This window comes from Pleurodeles waltl, chromosome 5, assembly GCF_031143425.1.
Source record: "Pleurodeles waltl isolate 20211129_DDA chromosome 5, aPleWal1.hap1.20221129, whole genome shotgun sequence".
Classification (NCBI taxonomy): Eukaryota; Metazoa; Chordata; class Amphibia; order Caudata; family Salamandridae; genus Pleurodeles; species Pleurodeles waltl.
Window position 1 is genome coordinate 1,097,633,187 of NC_090444.1, and position 21,269 is coordinate 1,097,654,455.

The 21,269-nt window shown below is 45.5% G+C and overlaps 1 protein-coding gene across 2 annotated transcripts in view; it reads right to left on the bottom strand.

Annotated features, from left to right (window-relative positions):
• PDE10A (phosphodiesterase 10A) overlaps nt 1-21,269 on the bottom strand; it is a 1,332,617-nt gene that overhangs the window by 626,191 nt on the left and 685,157 nt on the right. For both annotated transcript variants that reach the window (XM_069235310.1, XM_069235309.1), the window contains exon 6: nt 6,149-6,289. In XM_069235310.1, coding sequence (XP_069091411.1) covers nt 6,149-6,289 — 141 coding nt within the window. The remainder of the gene's footprint in view (nt 1-6,148; nt 6,290-21,269) is intronic.

A 21,269-nucleotide genomic window follows, 5' to 3' on the forward strand; every position in this document is an offset into this window, starting at 1 on the left:
GCAGATATGCTAATATGAGAATATTCTAATGATTTGCGTATACATACTAATGAGAAATAATGACAATTGAAACTAATAAATGAAAATAACGTGTAATGTGCAAAATGTGCCCATGGGGAGTGGTCACCATGTGTTAACAGTACTGAAATAATGTGAAATTCTAAGAATTATGTATTAATATGACATAATTGCTGATATATTCTATGTTTTATGATGCTTCGTATCCTTAAATTAGCTGAACAAGAGGCCTGGTCGGCTCTGGGCCTTGCTTGTTTAAACGTGGAGACGCAATGAGCTGCCGAGGACTGGAACTGAAGAAAAGGACCTTGAACTGTACAGAGTTGAAATGAGCTCTGATCGAATTTTCTGCAATGTACCAGCGGACAGGAGACGATCAGAACAAATTGATACAATTATGTGTAGAGTAGGCTAAATGTACTTTCCCAGGACTCAAACAATGGAAGCACTGACTAAGAGACAGTGGGCAACAATTCCGTTACCTGAAGAGCCGGATGATGTTCTCTTCGACAGAGGGACCAATCATATTAATGGAACTTGATGCTTGAACCGACGCAAACAAGTGGTAAACAAAAACTATAGGTTAGAATCATGACCCCAGATAAGGTTGACCAATAAGCAATTTCTGGGACGGACTGAGAGATCCTAATAAAAAGTCATGACACGAGAAGGGAAATCAGAGTGGAAAGGTGAAAGTTGATGACGTCAGGAGACGCTGTCCGAAGTGCTGAAATTTGGGCTTGCTCCCTGTGAGCCGAGCCTTGCTGATTACTGATGACCTGGAGACGAAGACTGACTCGTTGCTGATCTATCTTGGATAGGTAGCTATAAATATCGACTGACTAATGTGCTTTTTTATTTTTCCTTCTAGTTACCAGCAGCGCTGCTTATGTTTTTTTTCTCTCTTAGTTAGATTTTTCCAAATTAATGGGTTTTGGCTAAATTGTTTTTTGCATGAAGACCCACATGCTGATGCTAATCTGAGATAGGTAGGCTGACAAGGGCGACTTAATAGTGAATTTGACTGACTGACTTGCATTGCCGAATTATTCAATGTTTATAAAGTTGCCAAACTTAGATTAATGTTGTTAGCTTATTAATAAAATCTTGCTGAACTTTTGCTCGTGATGCTAATAAAGTTTGATTAATCGTGGATTCTCGAAATAAAGGTTTTGACTAGAATTGTAACTAATAGGGAATAAAACAAATTAACCTTTTTGAGAGTGATGGTATTTTCTTTTTAGATTAAGTTTATGGTATCATATGTTTGGTTGAAATTGTTGTGATGTTTCTCTGGTCACCACTTAACTAGGATACCCTAAGCGATCCAAAAGATTCAGACCTATACGCGTCCACTTGTAAGTTTACTTACTAAGGACAAGGCGCGCTAGCACGACATTGAATATTAATCAAGTTATAAAAAGTAGAACCTGCATGAATTTGGATTTCAAGGCATGGATTCTAAAATAATTGACAAAACGTGGCACTGAAGATTATTATACCTTCCAGAGGTGAAGGTTTGGAGGTTGAGGTCGACCTCCGTTATTTCCAGAGATTTGATTAGGGTTACCACATCTCTCCAAGTCATTACAGATGCCATTTCGAGTCCTGAATTTTTGTGCGATTACCCATCACATTTTGCTTTGCTTCCAATGAACCAATTACACTAGTATAACTGGAAATCAAGTTTTAGTGGAATAGTGTAATCTGGAGTTTGTAGTGTCCAGAGGAGGTGGTCACTCTACATTTGATCCAGAAAGCATAGAAGGAATTAATTACTCTATGAACTTCTTCAGCATGGTTGCCTATGAATCTCCTTTGGCATTAAACTTTGATACCTGATCTTTCTATTCAAAACATTCATAAATGAGGAAACCGCAACAGTGACAGGTTTTATTAATTCACTTTGCAATGAGACAGACTGTTTTAGTCCTAGAGGAAATAAGGCTACGCCTGAATTATTGTAATCAACAGTAATAAATCAGTTAGATGATTTTTGTGAGGCAGAAGCAGATGACACACGTGTCCCCAAAGTAACTTTTCTTTGAGAGAGAGAACCAGACACAGCTTGAGATGACTGTCTATTTCAGCACTTGAGGAGGAAGCTATTTAACCAGGGATATCTCCAAAAGAATGTATAATTCTGTACTGTGTATTCATAGACAGCTAATGATGACTATTACAAGGTAGTGAAAAATTAGCCCGCAAATAGACACTTCTTGATGGAATGAATGAAATAGTACATTTTGTAACATGCACAAAGTGCTCTCTTGGCATGGGTCTTATAAAGGTTACCTGAAACAGATGGAGTTTTAGACCTTTCCTAAAGGGGGTTATAGGGGACAAATACCTAATTTCAACAGGCAATGAGGTCAGAAAAGAGGGACCTAAAATGGAGTAAGAATCAGCGTTTGGATGGAAGCTTACACAATGGAGTCTTTACCAATAGGTCATCTAGACCCCTGAGATGGTGGCAGAGCAACATAATGTCACCCTGCTGGACAGCACTGCTGGTGGCAAGTAATGAGTAAGTTTGTACATATACTAAAATCAGCAGGCATTCTAATCCACCTCTGCTGCTTTGTCACTACTGAACAATTTCAGTAACTAAATAATGCATCCTTTCATTTAAGATGCACCGCCAATAGCTACTGATCTAGATTGTTGGAGTGCAGCCACAATACTTTTTTACATTCAAGTTTGTTTCCTCAGGGGTTGGAGCACATCAGATAACACTAGCAGAGAAATATTCATGCAGAAAAGCGCTTCATCACCTGTTCAAATAGCAGTCTGAGGTGCAAGGGAGGCACCAAGTAGAGCAAAAGTATTAGGAGTAAATTGTGCATAAATGTATAACAGATGTACAATTACAATGTTCATAACATACAAGGACATGAATACTCAAGCTACAAAAACATGTAATTGTGATTTAATGAATGAACTGTGAAGTATACAACTACAGGTGCACAATGCATTGAATCCATAAAATTATTAAATGCTTTCATAATCCAGTTGTATCATGGGGCTAATTGCCAGACAGAAAATGAAAATCATAGTTCTTCATTACCTTAACATGGTAGGATTCAACAGTGAGTTTGCAGTGGTTTAATTTAGATTCTAGTCAAGATGTTGAGAAATCAGTAAATTACATTTCTTTACCACTGGAGCCCCAAATTAGAAATTCTAACCATTTTAGCACATTCTTTCAGACTTCTCAATTTGGAGTAGCCCTTAGCTTACATTTCTTTTGTCCTGGTCCCTTTGTGTCTTTATTTTTAAGGTTTCATTGGCTTATGCTACAACAAAAAAAACTATTTAAAATATGATAGAACTATTCAAATGGTATCACATCAATGCAGATTCCTTGTGGAGATTCATGGATACCGATCTGGCAAGAGGGTAAAGTCAAACATTTTTTTACTGGGCAGAATGTGAACATTTCAAATGATTTCCACTAGTGACGTGGTTTACTTACTTGGTCTCATGTCTCCGTTACTATGTTCCATTTACATCTAGAATCAGCCAACATATGTTTCGAGGGGACAATTTTTTTTTTATCTATGTCATAACTTGCATCGCTGACGGCCAGTATGGTCAGCTCAAAGAAAACTTAGCAATTCCATTTCTGATTTGGGGCTCCATTGGTCAATCAAGCTGTTTCTAGATCAGTGGTTCCCAACCTGTGGTCCGGGGACCCCCTAGAGGTCCGCGAAGCCTTTTCAGGTGGGTCTGCTTAGAAAATTAAATATTAACCAACAAATACAGTGTATATAAATAAGGCAGCTAAATGTACAATTGAACATTTTAAAATTTACTGTAAATGTCGAGAAATTTGGAAATGGAGTCAAAAAATGTAATTAGTATCCTCAGATTGATTCGTGGAAGCACTGCAGGTGCATCAAACAGAATATAGTATGGATGGTATGTAGCTTCAATTAAGTTTAGAAAAGCTCCAATCTTTCCATTGAAATTAACATTTTTATTTTTGTATTTATTTGTAAATTAAATAAAATGTGTTGTCCTTTCTGTATACACTGGTTCTGTAATTTTTGTCTATTGTTTTGCAGTTCAAATCATCAGCAATGTTTAGGCCATGGTCCCAAGCTTCCAGTAATGACTCTGTGGGAGGTCCCGAGATTCAGATAACATTTCAGTAGTGGTCTCCAGGTTTCAGTAATAACGTGGGGGTCCACAGAAGTGAAATGGTTGGGAACCACTGATCTAGATCACTCAGGGCTCTAGTCCCATCATAGCCTGGAATTACTGTATCAGGCCTGCATCCAACTTTCATTTCTTTTAAACTCAATTCCATTATAAGGATTGTATTTCTGATGTGCTCCAGAAACAGTTTTCCTATCCATCTTTGTACTTCTGAATAATAATTTTGGACAGCTCTGCACACAGTCCACTACATTCTCCCAATACTCCATGAAATTATTTCCTTATGCTGAAATTTTCACTTTTGGTTTAATAAAAAGGAACTGCTAGACGATTCCTCATATGAGAAGAAATACAGCATTTTACTTGCACATAAAAATGTGCACTGCTTTTGAAAGGGTCATTCTGCCTAACAAATACAAAATATGGATATTTGTTTCGAAAAATATTTCCATGGATCAAATTTGATATTGGATCTTTTGCTCTGTTCGACATCATGGTCACAACCACAGAAATCATTCACCAATAAGCTGAATGGAAAAAAAGACTCTTGAACTAATTATTGTTTACAAAATAGGAACTGTCTAAGTCTACAATAATATTTACAACAGATCCATGGGGAACAGATCCAAGTCATATTTTGAAGATATCCGCTGACTGTGCCAACACACACATTTTAGATTCATTGTATGTAATAGCTTGACTGTAATGAACAAGCGGGACAGATACAATCACCTATAATGAACACATCTACACAAGGACTCCTTTTTTTTTTTTTTTCTCATTTGTGCCTCTGTGGTCCTGATGCGACAAACAAGTTCACATGTGTCAAGTAAATCTGAACTATTTGATGCTAATTTTAATTCCAGCATTCTATTTCCCAATCAAAAATAAGTGCAATTTTACAATAATAATAATCACTTATAGTGTCAGAAAATATATGTCCTGCCAACTTAGGTTTGGAGTTAGGCTCAATTAAGTCCATGGGAGCTAATACCAATTAAGTGTATGGGAGTTACGATGGTATGCCACGAAAAAATAATGGAATGCCTACAAACTATTAAATTTGTGTGTATTCGTAAACATTTCAGGCCATCAACAAACTTGTGCAGCTACTCAAAACTGCTGGTCAGTTTCAAAGAGTGGAATACACCCCAGATGTCACGGAGATAAATGAGAAACTGATTTCTACAAACAAAAATAAAAAAAAAGTCTACCAGATTTACTTATTCAGACGTTTCACCTAGCGGAAAATCCAGAAGTAAATGTTGGCGAGTAGAAATAATCCTGATGAGTTCTATAAATCCACTTAAAAGCCAGACACATACTGCACACACAGAAGAAAATCCTTAGGAGTTTTTTCTTATTTTTTAAGACGTGTGTGATGAATTGGACCATTCTCATATGATAGTGAACAAAAAGGACTTAGATAAATGACTTGTAGTGTGTGTTAGGTGGCATAGGGGCCTCCAACTTCATCAATAGACAAACGTTATTAAAGTGTCTCAAGATCCAAATAAGTCTGTTGCTACACAAAGGGTCAACTATCCCTATTGTCCCTGGAAGTTCCTAACAATCTCCAATTCAGGTGATCACTTTCTTATCAGACAAATATGTTTCAAATTTCAGGTGTGAAAAAACAAAATCAAAAGGATAAACGTTTAAGTACATGATAATGTGGGATCAAGTTTTAGTTTGGCTACAGACTGAAGCAAGAACCACTCAAACAGTTAAAAACAGTTACTATGTAGTGTATGTGTCCGTAGAGCCCATAACCGAAGGATGAGAATACTGATATTGAAGTATACTATAAAACCACCCACAAATATAAAAAGCACACATAAAATGCAAATTTACTTGAAAATGTACATTTGGTTACATACCAAAGAATTTAAATATCAATCTTCATTAAAACATAACTAACCCCCAGCATAAGCTAGCAGATTTTCATTAAAAGCACAACGCAATTTACCCCCAGAATATCTTCTACTAACAGAGTGTTTCTGGATTTGGCTACATGTGCAGATATGGTAGTGCCATATGCGACAGGCCCAGCAGGAATGAGTCGTGACTGTCCTTCCTTTATTCCTGTTGGTGTGAACAAACACAGACTCTAAAAATAGAAAAAGGACAATGTTAAATATAGAAATATATTTATGAATGTGGTTATAATTAGTGTGAATAAAAACAATTTGAATAAGCATGAAACCATAAAATCAAGTTTTGTGAATTGATACCCTTAGTTTATTTGTAAAGAGCCAATATAGTTGTAGTTAGTGACTTGCCAAGATCCAATGGTCTTATTGAAAGATGGAAACACAGGGTTTTCATTATATTAACAATTTTATTAATAAGGTAATTAGCTACACAACAAATGTAGCCTTCTCCTTGGATGCCCCGTAACATTTCCTAGTGCCAAGATCGACTTGTAGCTCTGTAATGAAGAAGGATACCTAATAGGAGCCTTGCAGATAAACCTATCTTATCAGCTCCACAAAGTTGTCCGTTTCCTCATGGCTGTACCCTTTCCTTGATATGAAACAACTTCACACATGTAAAGTAAACCTTAAATATTTGGAGCAAAGCACCTCTTGTACACTTTTTCAGACCTCTGCAGAATTAGAGCTCCTGATTGGTTAAGAAGCTGAAGGACAAATGGCTCACCAGGTATAAACTGCAGCATCAAAGAAGCTTTGAGGCCCACTGTGAGGGATAGAGTGAGGTGCTAACAGTACCCACATGAACAGACCTGTATTTGCAGAAAGACTAACTGTGCACCCACTTCAAACTCCTCATCTAACTGAAGACAACCCCCCATTCAGTGGTCAAGATTAGCCAAAGGTTTCCCAGAACCCTTGGCTAGCTCAAACTGAATTTCTCCTAATATCTCTGAAAAGCCTCTGACTTTTGGACTTGAAAGCCCTCTGGAGGACTGGAACAAACCTGCCAACACGGTCCACCCAAGGTGCGTTGCAGCTGAGCTGAAGAAACAGGTATCCCCCTTTCAGAGCTTCTATGCAGCAGCAAATCCCATTCAGACTGACCTGTCTGAGAAGGTATCTGGCCTTGTGAAGCCTTTTTTTCATACAGCCCAGCCTCTTGCTCCGCTGGAGGATTCCAGGCTTCGAAAAAGAGACTAAGTCCAAAAGGAAAGAATCTTGACCAGGCAAAGGTGCCAAAACCTTCTGACCAGCAAGAGGACTTCCCCAAGAGTGAAATTCAAATTTGAGCTCCCAGATTTTTCTGCCAAAACCAACTGTTTTACCAGGACCTTGTCCAACGCCTATCTGATGTCAGGGAGCCCTCATCTGTTACAGCCACCTGCCTTGCCCCGCTGTAGCATTTGGACTACCAGACAAAAGACAAAGGGCCTGATTAAAATGCTGGCAGAGAGGGTTACTCCATCACAAATGTGACGGATTCCCATCCACTGCATTACAATTCCATTATAATCTATGGAACTTGTAATACGGCAGATGGTATATCGTCACATTATTGATGGAGTAACCCCTGTGCCAAACTCTAAATCAGACCCCAAGTCCTAAGGTAAAACCTGCAACCGTGGTCCAACCTGGTTGGTGTATGCGTCCCATGCTCCCCTGTGGTCGGCCTGAACTCGGGCCTACATCCTGGTTCTACTTCCACCACTGACTACCATTGATGCTTTCTGGTATTATTTCCCCCCCCACCCCAAAAAAAAAAAACATTTTCGAAATTTATATCTCCAGTTCACCTTATTAAATTTTTGTCATTTTGATGGCACTTTCATAATTACATTTTACTCGACTTTTGTAAATTGGAGAGGGATTTCTAATGTGTTTTGCTTTTGACTCCAACTGCTTTGGTACTACCACATGGTTTACATAATTTCGGATGTTTATTCCGTCTGCCCTGTGCCATAGTTACCACGGGATGGGTTCAGGTTTAAAGTACTGAAACTGGATGTAACAAGATAGTCCACAAGTAATGAGGTCACTATCATCCACCCCTATTAGTAATTCACTTTTGCACACCTATGTTTGTGTTTTGTTTTTCCATTTTTACTTTTAGAATGGTATTTTCTTGAAAATGCAGCGGAACAGAATTTTAACTGGTAAACAAATGACGCCCAAATTTCAAGCTCATGAGAAAAAAAATCTCACTGGCAATGAATTTGTGCGAAAGTGTATAGCCTTGAAATGTGTGACATCAATTAAGAGGATAAAAAAGACTAAGGCCAACATGTACTAATAAATATTAACAAAGAGAGAGAATGGGTAAACCCTTTTATACATCAGGCCGCAAGTCTATTATGTTCTAAGCTTACTTACCACTTCATACTCAGCAGGCAACCTACAACATAGGCATCTTCAACAAAAGTCTAAAATGAAAATAACCAAGAGGGAATGAGAGCACCACCAAGAATGGCGAAGACTAGTGCTAGGCATGAACAGATAACAGTGGAGGTTTTTTGGGGCTTTTCTCAAACCTATAGAGTGATCTCCCGTCATATTTGATAGGGAGTCCGAAATTCAAACAAAAATGGACAGACCGGGTTCAGTGTTTTTGAGAGGGAAAAAAAAGAAAATAATTTCTCTTCGGTGTATGCACGAACCAGGCTTCACTGGATTTTAGGACAGAGCCTTAATCTTTCTCATTATAACAGACAGTAGTTCATGGCTTAAAATTTGTGAGGAGACCAATATGCCAATACTCTCACACTCAAGAAGTCCACTCATAGGTTTGGAAGACTGTATAGACATATTTGAGAATTATTTGGAAGCCTTAGATGGACAGGATTTTCGACCTTCAAGAAAAAAGTGCCTTTATTTACTGCTTTGAGTAAGGAAGGCCAATGTGTTAAAGTATTTTCAAATTACTGTGGAAAGTGATGAACAACACATTTTAGACACCTATAAAGAAGGAAAGAAAATAATTGAGAAAAGATTTGCTAAAGACACTTGCATAGTTATGTGTAGATATATGTTTTATACTGAAGTCCAGAAAATGAACATAACTGCACATGATTTTGTCTCAGGGTTAAGAGAATTATCTTTCAAGTGGCAGTTTGGTACAATGACAGATTAGTTAATCTGCAATCGAATAATTGTCCAGTGTAGGAGCAGAACAATGCAAGAAATACATTGGGCAGCAAAAACTCCTCCTCTTTTGGACCCTCCTGAAATAGCAAATGTAATAGAGGAGTCAGACTTCTGTATGAAAGATAGAAAAAAAAGGAAAATAAGGGCAGGGAGAAGTCTCTGGTGTGGACCAAGATTATATAGAGGTATTTAGTACCAGCAAGGATATGCTAAGGTAAGAGAAAAACCACATCTAGCAATAGAAATGTGTCAGTGTCAACGCAAGTTGGGAAGACTTGTACTAAGGTGTGGTAGTAATTTTGATAATGCAGACTTCACAAACTGCTTAGCCATAGGAAAGGAGTACAGACAATATGAATGCAAGGGTAATTTTGCACCTCTTTGCAGAAATAGGCTTAATCCTAAAATTGCTGTAATACAAGAAAATTCAACATTAGTTAAGGAATTATAAGAATTGTATGTATTAATAAGTACAAAGACAATGCTGGCAGGCACTGTAGACCAAAAGCTAAATATAAAATTAAGGGAAGAAAAAAACATCTTATGGTAGATTTGGGATCTCTTTATTTTAAACATATTTTATTAACATTTTGTTATTGTACAATTGTGTGTCGGTTCGGAGTAATCACTTGCATCAGTTATACATGAACATATAAGCTGGTCACAGATGAAGCATACATTACTCGTGTTGCACTGCTGGTTCCTGCGGAGCACCTAGTATTGTTTGTGTAGGTACCGGGTCCTGACTCTAGTACTTTAAGCCCCTTGACCCACTACTCCGAGTTCATCGTTGGTCTTAATGTATTAGTTTTATGCCATTCTTATATGTAACAAATTTGTGGATAAAAAAAGAAAAAAAAAAAAAATACATTCCCATTTGCAACTTGGAGAGGGGATCATAGGAAGTGAAGATAGGGGATAATGGGAGGGAAATGGGGGAGGTGGGAGAAAAGGGAGACTAGGAGGGGATAGGAAGGGTAGTCAAACTAAACGAAGGGTCAACTTTACAGCATTGTGTGGGTGATACTTGTGGCTAATGTTCATTAAGGAGTTAGTGCGCTATGACAGCCTTATGGGGGGCCATGCCCGGGGCGCACTAGCGTGCGGGTGGGGCAGGTGTCCGCTCCATCCGCCTCTTCCTCCACCTTGCTCTTGGGGCATTGTGAATGGTGGCGGTTCGTGTGGCTTCTTTATCGTTTCTGCATGTGGTCTTATTGTCAGTACAGGGACCTCAGGGCACCAACCGGACAACCTCCTGCTCAGGGCCACTCCCTGAGGCATGCCGCTCCCCGGCCTCCACCACCTCGGTGTTTGTTGTTCCCTTGGTTAATGCGTCCCAAGTCGTCACCAGTTCTTCCCAGGTCGGGGCGATAGGAACAAGTCGGACGCCCTTAGCTTCCTCAGCTTTCAGGACCTGTAGTTCGGCCCTGGACCATTTCGTAACATCCCTTTTCCAATCTGTAAGCGATGGGCAGACTGGGGCCCTCCAGCCCCTCGAGATCAGCCTTTTATAGAGGGCCAGCGTTAGATCTAGAAAACGCCCTCTTACTTTCCCGTTGAACTCAGTCGGCCTGAGTCCCAGCAAGCACAGGTCCGGGGTGGGCCTTAACTCCGCTCCGAGTAGCCGGGATAAGGCAGCCAGTGCCTCCCTCCAGCCGATCTGGAGCACCGGGCACCCCCACACCATATGGTCAAAATCCGCCTCGCCCCCTTGGCATCTTGGGCATGTCCTGGGGGTACCTCCATATATTCGGAATAGTCGGTGCGGTATGAGGTACGTTCTGTGTAGGTAATTATATTGAATGAAACGTAGTCTCATGTTACGTGAAACCACCCGGGGGTATGCTAGTACTTTGCTCCATTCCGATTCAGTTAATTCCCTCCCACTGGTCCCTCAGGGATTGCAAAGGGTCCAATGCTGCGTGGGCCTGGGCCCGGTAGATTTTGGCTATCAGGTGGGGCTCACCCCCCGATGTCAGCAAAAGATGCAGAACCCCGTGGACTGCAGGCTCTGCGTTTATTGTGCACCAGTGATCTTTCAGGGCGTGAACCAGCCTCCCGAAGAGCAGGAACTGGCCCCGGGGAATACCCGCTTCCGTTAGGGCAGAGAAATCCCTCAGTACCCCCCCATTAAAGAGGCCGCTCACGGTCACAATCCCTGCTCTAGTCCATGGGCCAAGTCCGAGGCCTCCCGGGCACAGTCCTCCAGCTCCCAGGACCAGTGCCGAAACCGGCAGGGCCGGAGAATAAGGGGGGCCTACTCCCACTCTTTTCATGCACCTCTCCCAACATGCCAATGCAACATTCGTCATAATGTTGCTACCAGGTAGGGTTATCTTCCTACCTATCATGCGTGCCACGATCCATGTTGCATCTATTGTCCCCAGAGGTGTGCACAAGTCCAGTAGTCCTCTGCCTGACATCCAGCCAGATACCCATTGTAGCTGGGATGCCAAGTAATAAGCCTCAAAGTCGGGGGCGCCCAGTCCTCCCATTTGGGTCAGTCTGCAGAGGGTTGTGAGTGCGGTGCGCCTACGACCATCATCCCATATTAGTTCCCTTAGCAGCATGTTCAGGTCGCGGAACCAAGATGGGGGGGGATCAGCAGTGGTAGGTTTACGAAGTAATAGAGGAGTCAGCGAAGCATGATCATTTTGGACAGTGCCACTCTAGCCATCACTGTGAGTTTCAAAGAACGCCAGAATCCCACCGAGGACCTCAGTGATCGCAGTGCCCTGCCCAGATTACCTTCCCTGAGATCTCCCAGCTCGTGGAATATCTGGATACCTAGATATTTGAAAGTACGGGGGGCCCAGATCATGTCCATCGGGCATGAGGTAGGACGCACGCCATCAGGAGACAAAGGGAACACGTACGTTTTGCCGCGGTTTAGGCGGAGTCCGGAGACCTCGCCAAAGTTCTCTAAGACACTGAGGGCCCAGGGGAGGCTGCTGTTGCCATCCCCAAGGTATATTAGTATGTCGTCAGCGTACAGGGAGACAATGTGTTCAGTTGGTCCGTACATTACGCCCCGTCCTACTCCCTCCTCCCTCCTCCCGCAGTCGGCTCGCGAGAGGCTCAATCGCTAGGGCAAACAGAAGCGGGGAGAGGGGGCATCCCTGTCTAGTTCCACAAAACACTGGGTATGCTCTGGATATGATTTTACCCGTCTTCACTCTTGCTAGTGGAGACGAATATAGCAGGTCAACCCATCTTACCCAGTTCTCACCCAGGCCCCTCCTCATCATCACCGACCTCAGGTAGTCCCACCTTATTGAATCGAAAGCCTTTTCGAAGTCCACCGCCAACAGGAGCCCGGTCGGTGGAATCGATTCTCGGGTCATGTGCATGACAGAGAAAAGACGCCTAAGGTTTAGGGAGGTGCTGCGGCCCGGAATGAAGCCGTTTTGGTCAGCATGGATCAGCGTGGGCATATGGGTGAGCAGGCGATCGGCCAAGATCTTGCTAAGGATCTTAAAGTCGCTGTTCAGCATTGACAGAGGGCGGAAATCTGTCACCGAGGCCTCACTATTGGTGGACTTAGGGAGTGGCACTACTAGTGCTTCGCGCATCGTGTCTGGTAACTGACCGCACCGCAACGCCTCCGCATACATTTCCGCCAAGTTTGGGGTTAACAAGGATCTATATTTTTTGTAAAAGTCCATGGGAAGACCGTCCGTTCCGGGGGTCCTCCCAGGAGCCAAATGCGCTATTGCGTCGTTGATCTCTTCTAAGGTCACTGCCCCTCCCAGGCTGTTTCTGTCCTCTGGTCTCAGTTCCCGGATCGGGGTCTGTCGCAGATAATTGTCAAAGATCACTGGCTCCAGGCTGCTAGGTCTACCATACAGGTGCATGTAATAATCTCTGAATGCGTCGTTGATGGGGCCTGGGCTAAGTCTACGGTTTCCCTCTTTGTCTGTTACACTAGTGATGGGTTCACTACTCCCGCCCGGGCGCACCAGCCATGCCAGAAGCCTGCCCGACCTCCCCTCCTCTGATTGCAGGGATGCCAGGTATTTCTGCATGCTGTGACATCTGAGCTTTTCCTCGGCTTGGGAGTGTTCTCTGCGGGCACGGTTATATTCTTCCTCCTCGTGTGCTGCAAGGCCCAGGCTTAGCTCGCGCTCGTGTATGATCTTCTCTAATGCAGTGAGCTCCTTTTCTAGTGTTTTCCTCACCCCTACTGACTGCCCCAGGCAAAAAACCCTCGTCCCCACCTTAAGTGTCTCCCACTCCACTGCCCTGGAGGAGGTGGTTCCTCTATTGATCTCAATGTGTTCTGATAGGTAGTCTCGCAGTGCCTCTCTATACGCTTGATCCTCGAGCGCCGCGGGGGCAAGCCTCCATGACGGTATGGGGGGTCTATCCTCCAATGTCCTCAATGTTAATAATAGTGGGTTGTGGTCTGAGATTGTCCGGGCTAGGTATTCAGAACGTGTCATCCCACGGGCCAAGCCCGTGGTGCAGACCACCCTGTCAATTCTGGTGTGGACGTGGTGGAGGCCCGAGTAAAACGAGTAGTCCCTGTCGGTTGGGTGGTGAACCCGCCATATGTCAACTAACCCCCATGAGTCAAGCCATTTGACCAAGTTTTGTGCTATTTTAATTGATATTGCTCCCTGTAGCGGTAGGGTGGATCTATCCATGTTTATGTCTAGTACTGCGTTAAAATCCCCACCTATTAGTACCTCCCCTGTTTGCTGGCGGGTAAGATGTCGCGATAGGTTCGTCATGAATGAAACCTGGTCTTGGTTAGGGGCGTAGATGCAACTCAAGACTAATGGGGTCCCATGTAGTTTACCTTCCAATATTACAAACCTGCCCTCCTTGTCTATGTTTGCGGTTTCAATTGTCAGGGGGACACCTGCTCTGATCCATATCATTGCGCACCTTGCGTAGGCTGAGTACTCCGTAGCGAACACTCGCCCTCTCCATCTTCGTCTGAGTTTCTCTCCCTCCCCTGGGGCTAGGTGGGTCTCTTGTAGCATTGCTATCTGCACCCCCCTTCTCTTTAGGAATGACAATATTCTGTGTCTTTTGGCATGGGTACCCATCCCCCTGACATTCCAGGTTATGATATTGTAATCTGCCATCTTGTTCTTGGGATCTGACAATTGGAGGACCAGTGCGCCCGGCATTTCAATCTACCCACTGTTGCGCTCGTTCCTACATTGTGATAACATTCAATTGCCCATGCTGTTGGATTAACTCGGAACTGTGAACCCCAACTCCCCCTCCCCGGGGCACCCTCGGAACTGTGGGTAGCCCAAAAAAACGTGCAACGGTGCAACTTTACCAAACACATAGTTACAGTACTCGCCAGCCAAACCAGGTAGGCGAGAGGTATAGTCAGGGGGAAGGCGGCCAGGTCCGGAGGGGCCAATCATTCGTTCTGTTCGTTATGACCTCAGGCCCAGTCATGCGGCCAGGTCAGCCAAGCTCATCAGCTGTTTGCGGAGTCACCTTTGGTGCCCGGGACGGGCTCCCAGAGCCCCCGGCTGATGATACTATCGTGCCATCGGAGTCCACCTCTGAGCCCTCCTGGGAGGACACTTTGCAACCGACCCGGGCCGCCGCCTCCAGGGCCGATCTTCTGCCTGTTTCCCTCTGCGTTTTCGTCAGGGCCAGGCGCGGGCGACCCCCGGGCCTCTTCCGCCCAGTCGCCCGGCGGGCTCCGCCAGCTCTAACCTCCGTCAGCACTGGTCGTAGTGTTTGGGCCCCACGTCTCTCGAGCCAGTCCCATGCCTCCTCCGGGGACTGGAAGAAAGAGGTCTTTCCATCCACGATCACTCTCAGCCTTGCAGGGTATAAGAGCGAGTATTGTATCCCTTCAGTTCGTAATGCTCTTTTGACCGCTAAGAATGAGGCTCGCCTGCCCTGGACCTCCAGTGTAAAGTCTGGGAATAGTGTTACTTCTCCGTTTGCTACCTTGAACGGGCCCGATTCTCTGGCTTTCTGTAGGAGAATATCCCTGTCCTTGTAATGCAGCAGTTTAGCAATTACGGCACGGGGGTCTGCCAGGAGCCAGCGGTCGCGATGGCACTCGGTGGGCGCGTTCCAACGTGTAGTAGGGAGTCAGGCATCCCGGCGCAACCGTCGTGCTCAGCCAATTCTCCAGGAATTCTACCATTTTCTCTCCTTCGGACCCCTCAGGAAGGCCCACCACTCGTACGTTGTTACTTCTATTTCTCCCCTCAGCGTCTTCGGCGCGTTGTTCAAGCCTTGCTACTCTGTGAGCCAGTGAGGTTACTTCCGCCGCCATGTCTTTCTGCCTTGGGGTGATGTCGGCCAGCGTAGTCTCCGTGTCTTTGACTCTGTCAGCCAGCTTGTGATGTTCGGCTCTCAGGAGACCCACTTCAATCGCGACTTGGTTGATTTCTCGTTGCAGTGTTGACTTTGTGTCCTCTATAGCCCCCAGTATTTTGTCTAGTGTGTCTTGAACTTTGGAGTGTGGCTGGTTCAACAGTTCTGCTGCTCCGTCCCCGGGGGGTGTCGGGGGGTCCATGGTTCTGCTCTTGTGTCGGCCTTTAGAGGGCATCGGTCCGACCAGGAGGTTTGACCCTGGGAAGGGGCCGGACACCAACCTGGGCGCTGTTGTAGGAGTCGCCGCCGGGAATCACCCCACGTTTTAGGCTCCGCAGCCTTGGTGCTGTTCGTGGTCTTCGCTGGGCGGGCCCTGGGCGCACGGCCGGTCGTGATCTGCTTCAGGGGGGGGAACTCCGGCGCGGCTATTTGTGAGTGTTCGCCGCTCCGGGCAGCATCAACCCCCTCGCCAGTCCCCGCCGACAGGGCCCGCTGCGTCAGCCGGCGTCAGGCGCGCGGCACCGTCAGGGCGAAGCCGTTCCCCACTCAGTGTACCCACTTTTCCGCCGATAGCACCAGCGTGCTCGTGGGTATGCTCGCTCGCCTGCGTAATACGTGCAGACAATGACCGGTGGTGTACCAGGATATCGAGGGGGCCCCCAAATGGTGGTACAATGTTGACTGCTCCTCCTCAAAGGGAGAGATAGGGGGTGTCACTCACCCTACCGGCCATCCTCATGCTGGTTGCTGCCAGGGAGGGCCTTCTGCCGCTCAGGGTATCCATGTGGGGCAAATACTTGTGCTCACGGGGCGGCCCCATTGGGAGCAGGGCCACACCCGTTTACCCAGTTTTGGGCGAGGCGCCCCTTCAGGGGGGGCACCAGCAGGTCCAGCGGTGCCCCCACAGCATTGCCAGGTCCCGCCTCCAAATTCCGGAGCTCGGGCGATTTCGCCGTCTCTTGCCGGCAGCTCCCCCCGCGCACACCGCGGACCGCCGCTCACGCGAGGCCGCGGCTTCAGAGGGGATGCAAGGACGCAGGTCTCCACGCCGTCCGGGCAGCTCCACGCGGGCCGCAACACTCACCGGGCCCAACCCGGGGGTCCCGCCGTTCCGCCCACTTTCCGGCAGCTCGGCCGGACGATTTAGCGCACAGGCGGCTTGTGCTGGCGCGCTGGGCCGAAGTTCTCAAGCTGGCCCCTCCGGAGCCGAGCTCTTAAGCGGCCGCCATTGTCGGAGTACTGGCCACGCCCCCCGTAGATTTGGGATCTTTATATACAATCGTACCTAAAGACATCTTTATTGATGAGTGGGCAAGAGTTTGTCTACCCTTCAAAGATATAAATCCATGGGGTTGTCAGGGTGACAAAACTGATTTCACTGGTTACATGCTAACGAGAATAGAGTTTCAGGAAAGATATGTTGAAGAAAAGTATATGTTGTTGTAAGTGCTCCTCCAATTTCAGGATGGGAAGACCAATATGATTTGCATATAATCATTAATCCTACAGCCTCTAATCAAGTCATGGTAGTAGATGCCATAACAGTAGGTGAGATTATTGAAGGAGCAGAATGTGTGTTCACTGACAAATTGGGGGAATTGCAAGGATATGTTCATAACATAGCAGTCAAACCCAAGGATGTATCAGTACATCATAAGTTGAGTAAATTGCCAATTATAGCCAAGCAAGAAGTCAAGCGAATGTTACAAGACAGTCAGGGAGGGTAATATTTAGACTACTGAGACTTTCAGCTGGATTTCTCTTGTGGTCATTAAAGGAAAATCAAATGGTAGTTTTAAATTTTGTGCTGACCCTTGCATGGTCAATCAGAACATAGTTATAGACAACTACTGCTTACCAAATATCAATGAAGTGGTCTTACTACTCAAGGGTTGTAAGTTCTTTAGCAAGCTAGATCTCAAGAGTGCTTATCATCAGATAAGACTAGATAAAAACAGCTTTCATAACTGTGGAGGGCGTTTTTCAGTTCACAAGGATGCAATTTAGTCGGTCATCCGCCACAAGTTTGTTCCAGAGGATGATAAGAGAGGTATTCAAAGTAATGAAAGGCGTGATCTTTTAGGTGTGATCTATTCCAAGGTGACAACCTAGAGTCTGGTGAAATGGTGGAGCCTCGCCACATTTGTCCCAGACAAGAACTGGTCAAGCTTGAAGAAGAGGGACATACCCTTAGAAAAGAAAAATATGAATTTCTTATTGTAGCAATAGAATATTTAGGATATTAGTTGCCAGCTGCAGGTGTCGGACCAGACAAAAAAAAAAAAAAGACTTGCTCTGAGCAATAATGGTTCCTGCTCCCAAAGATAAATATCATCCAAGATCTTTCTTAGGTCTCACAGACTGTCATGCTAACTTTGTAAAAAATATTTCAGAAAAACTGAACAGTTAGAGACTCTTGAGGAAAGGATGCAATGTTCTGTGGGAAGACTCAACAAAATTGTTTTGAAAATATAAAACACAAAATTTGTTCTGCCAATGTATTGAATACTTTTGATACAAAACTTGCATCAATTCTTACTGTTGATACAAAAACTGTAGGAGTGGATGTGTCGTAGTTTGACTCTTGCTCTAGGCAAGACTGCTGGTTCAAGGATGACAGTACTTATGTTTCTAGGTGACTATGCCCATCCTACAACAAGTAGCAACTGTCGTCCCAACCCTCCCGGCTCACAAGCAGCAACTCACCAAAAACTCAAACAGTAAAAGGTGATTTGTGGCAGCCTTTACGCATGGACTCAAGAGTGTGACATCTCGGGGAGAGTCATGGTTAAAAGGAGATTAACCATTTCTCATATAACAACATCTCAATCAAACACAGGCAATGAAGAAGATGCCCGCAAGGTTTCAATAGGTTTTATTTAACAAAACTCCAATCTGCAATAAGGGCTACAATGATTAGGATAATGAATAATGCAAGGAACAGAATGGTAAAGACAAGAGTCATTAATACAAAGACCACCACCATCTAGCAATGACTTGAAGTGACATGCAATATAATATATGCCCTAATACCCTAATATGATGTACCTAATCTCTAACCTAAATGAGAGCTAGGTGTGTGTAGGAAAGTACCATCTTGCCTGGCATGTTACCCCCATATTTCACTGTATATATGTTGTTTTAGTGTATGTGTCACTGGGACCCTGCCAGCCAGGGCCCCAGTGCTCATAAGTGTGCCCTGTATGTGTTCCCTGTGTGATGACTAACTGTCTCACTGAGGCTCTGCTAACCAGAACCTCAGTGGTTATGCTCTCTCTGCTTTCTAAACTGTCACTAACAGGCTAGTGACCAATTTTACCAATTCACATTGGCATACTGGAACACCCTTATAATTCCCTAGTATATGGTACTGAGGTACCCAGGGTATTGGGGTTCCAGGAGATCCCTATGGGCTGCAGCATTTCTTTTGCCACCCATAGGGAGCTCTGACGATTCTTACAAAGGCCTGCCACTGCAGCCTGAGTGAAATAATGCCCACATTATTTCACAGCCATTTTACACTGCACTTAAGTAACTTATAAGTCACCTATATGTCTAACCTTCACCTTGTGAAGGTTGGGTGCCAAGTTACTTAGTGTGTGGGCACCCTGGCACTAGCCAAGGTGCCCCCACATCGTTCAGGGCAAATTCCCCGGACTTTGTGAGTGCGGGGACACCATTACACGCGTGCACTATACATAGGTCACTACCTATGTAGAGCATCACAATGGTAACTCCAAACATGGCCATGTAACATGTCTAAGATCATGGAATTGTCACCCCAATGCCATCCTGGCATTTGGGAGACAATTCCATGATCCCCCGGGTCTCTAGCACAGACCCGGGTACTGCCAAACTACCTTTCCCGGGGTTTCACTGCAGCTGCTGCTGCTGCCAACCCCTCAGACACGATTCTGCCCTCCTGGGGTCCAGCCAGGCTTGGCCCAGGAAGGTAGAACAAAGGACTTCCTCAGAGAGAGGGTGTAACACCCTCTCCCTTTGGAAAAAGGTGTCAGGGCTGGGGAGGAGTAGCCTCCCCCAGCCTCTGGAAATGCTTTGATGGGCACAGATGGTGCCCATCTCTGCATAAGCCAGTCTACATCGGTTCAGGGATCCCCCAGCCCTGCTTTGGCGCGAAACTGGACAAAGGAAAGGGGAGTGACCACTCCCCTGACCTGCACCTCCCAGGGGAGGTGCCCAGAGCTCCTCCAGTGTGCTCCAGACCTCTGCCATCTTGGAAACAGAGGTGCTGCTGGCACACTGGACTGCTCTGAGTGGCCAGTGCCAGCAGGTGACGTCAGAGACTCCTCCTGATAGGCTCTTACCTGTGTTGCTAGCCTATCCTCCTTCCTAAGTAGCCAAACCTCCTTTTCTGGCTATTTAGGGTGTCTGCTTTGGGGAATTCTTTAGATAACGAATGCAAGAGCTCATCAGAGTTCCTCTGCATCGCTCTCTTCACCTTCTGCCAAGGAATCGACCGCTGACTGCTCAGGACTCCTGCAAAACCCCAACAAAGTAGCAAAGAAGACTACTGCAACCTTGTAACGCTGATCCTGCCGCCTTCTCGACGGTTCTCCTGGTGGTGCATGCTGTGGGGGTAGTCTGCCTCCTCTCTGCACTAGAAGCTCCGAAGAAATCTCCCGTGGGTCGACGGAATCTTCCCCCTGCAACCACAGGCAACAAAAGACTGCATCACCGGTCCTCTGGATCCCCTCTCAGCACGACGAGCGTGGGCCCTGGAACTCAGCAACTCTGTCCAAGTGACTCCCACAGTCCAGTGACTCTTCAGTCCAAGTTTGGTGGAGGTAAGTCCTTGCCTCCCCACGCTAGACTGCATTGCTGGGTACCGCGTGATTTGCAGCTGCTCCGGCTCCTGTGCACTCTTCCAGGATTTCCTTCGTGCACAGCCAAGCCTGGGTCCCCGACACTCTAACCTGCAGTGCACAACCTCCTGAGTTGTCCTCCGGCGTCGTGGAACTCCCTTTTGTGTCTTTGGGTGAGCTCCGGTTCACTCTTCTTCCAAGTGCCTGTCCACGGTACTTCTGCGGGTGCTGCCTGCTTCTGTGAGGGCTCCCTGACTTGCTGGGCGCCCCCTCTGTCTCCTCATCCAAGTGGCAACATCCTGGTCCCTCCTGGGCCACAGCAGCATCCAAAAACTCTAACCGCGACCCTTGCAGCTAGCAAGGCTTGTTTGCGGTCTTTCTGCGTTGGAACACCTCTGCAAGCTTCTACACGACGTGGGACATCCATCCTCTAACGGGGAAGTTTCTAGCACTCTTCGTTCTTGCAGAATCCACAGCTTCTACCATCCGGTGGCAGCTTCTTTGCACCCTCAGCTGGCATTTCCTGGGCATCTGCCCAATCTCAACTTTGTCGCGACTCTTGGACTTGGTCCCTTTGTTCCACAGGTACTCTCGTCCGGAAATCCACTTTGGTTGCATTGCTGGTGTTGGTCTTTCTTGCAGAAATCCCCTATCACGACTTCTGTGCTCTCTAGGGAATATAGGTGCACTTTACACCTACTTTTCAGGGTCTTGGGGTGGGCTATTTTTCTAACCCTCACTGTTTTCTTACAGTCCCAGAGACCCTCTACGAGCTCACATAGGTTTGGGGGTCCATACGTTATTCGCATTCCACTTTTGGAGTATATGGTTTGTGTTGCCCCTATACCTATGTGCTCCTATTGCAATACATTGCAATTTTACACTG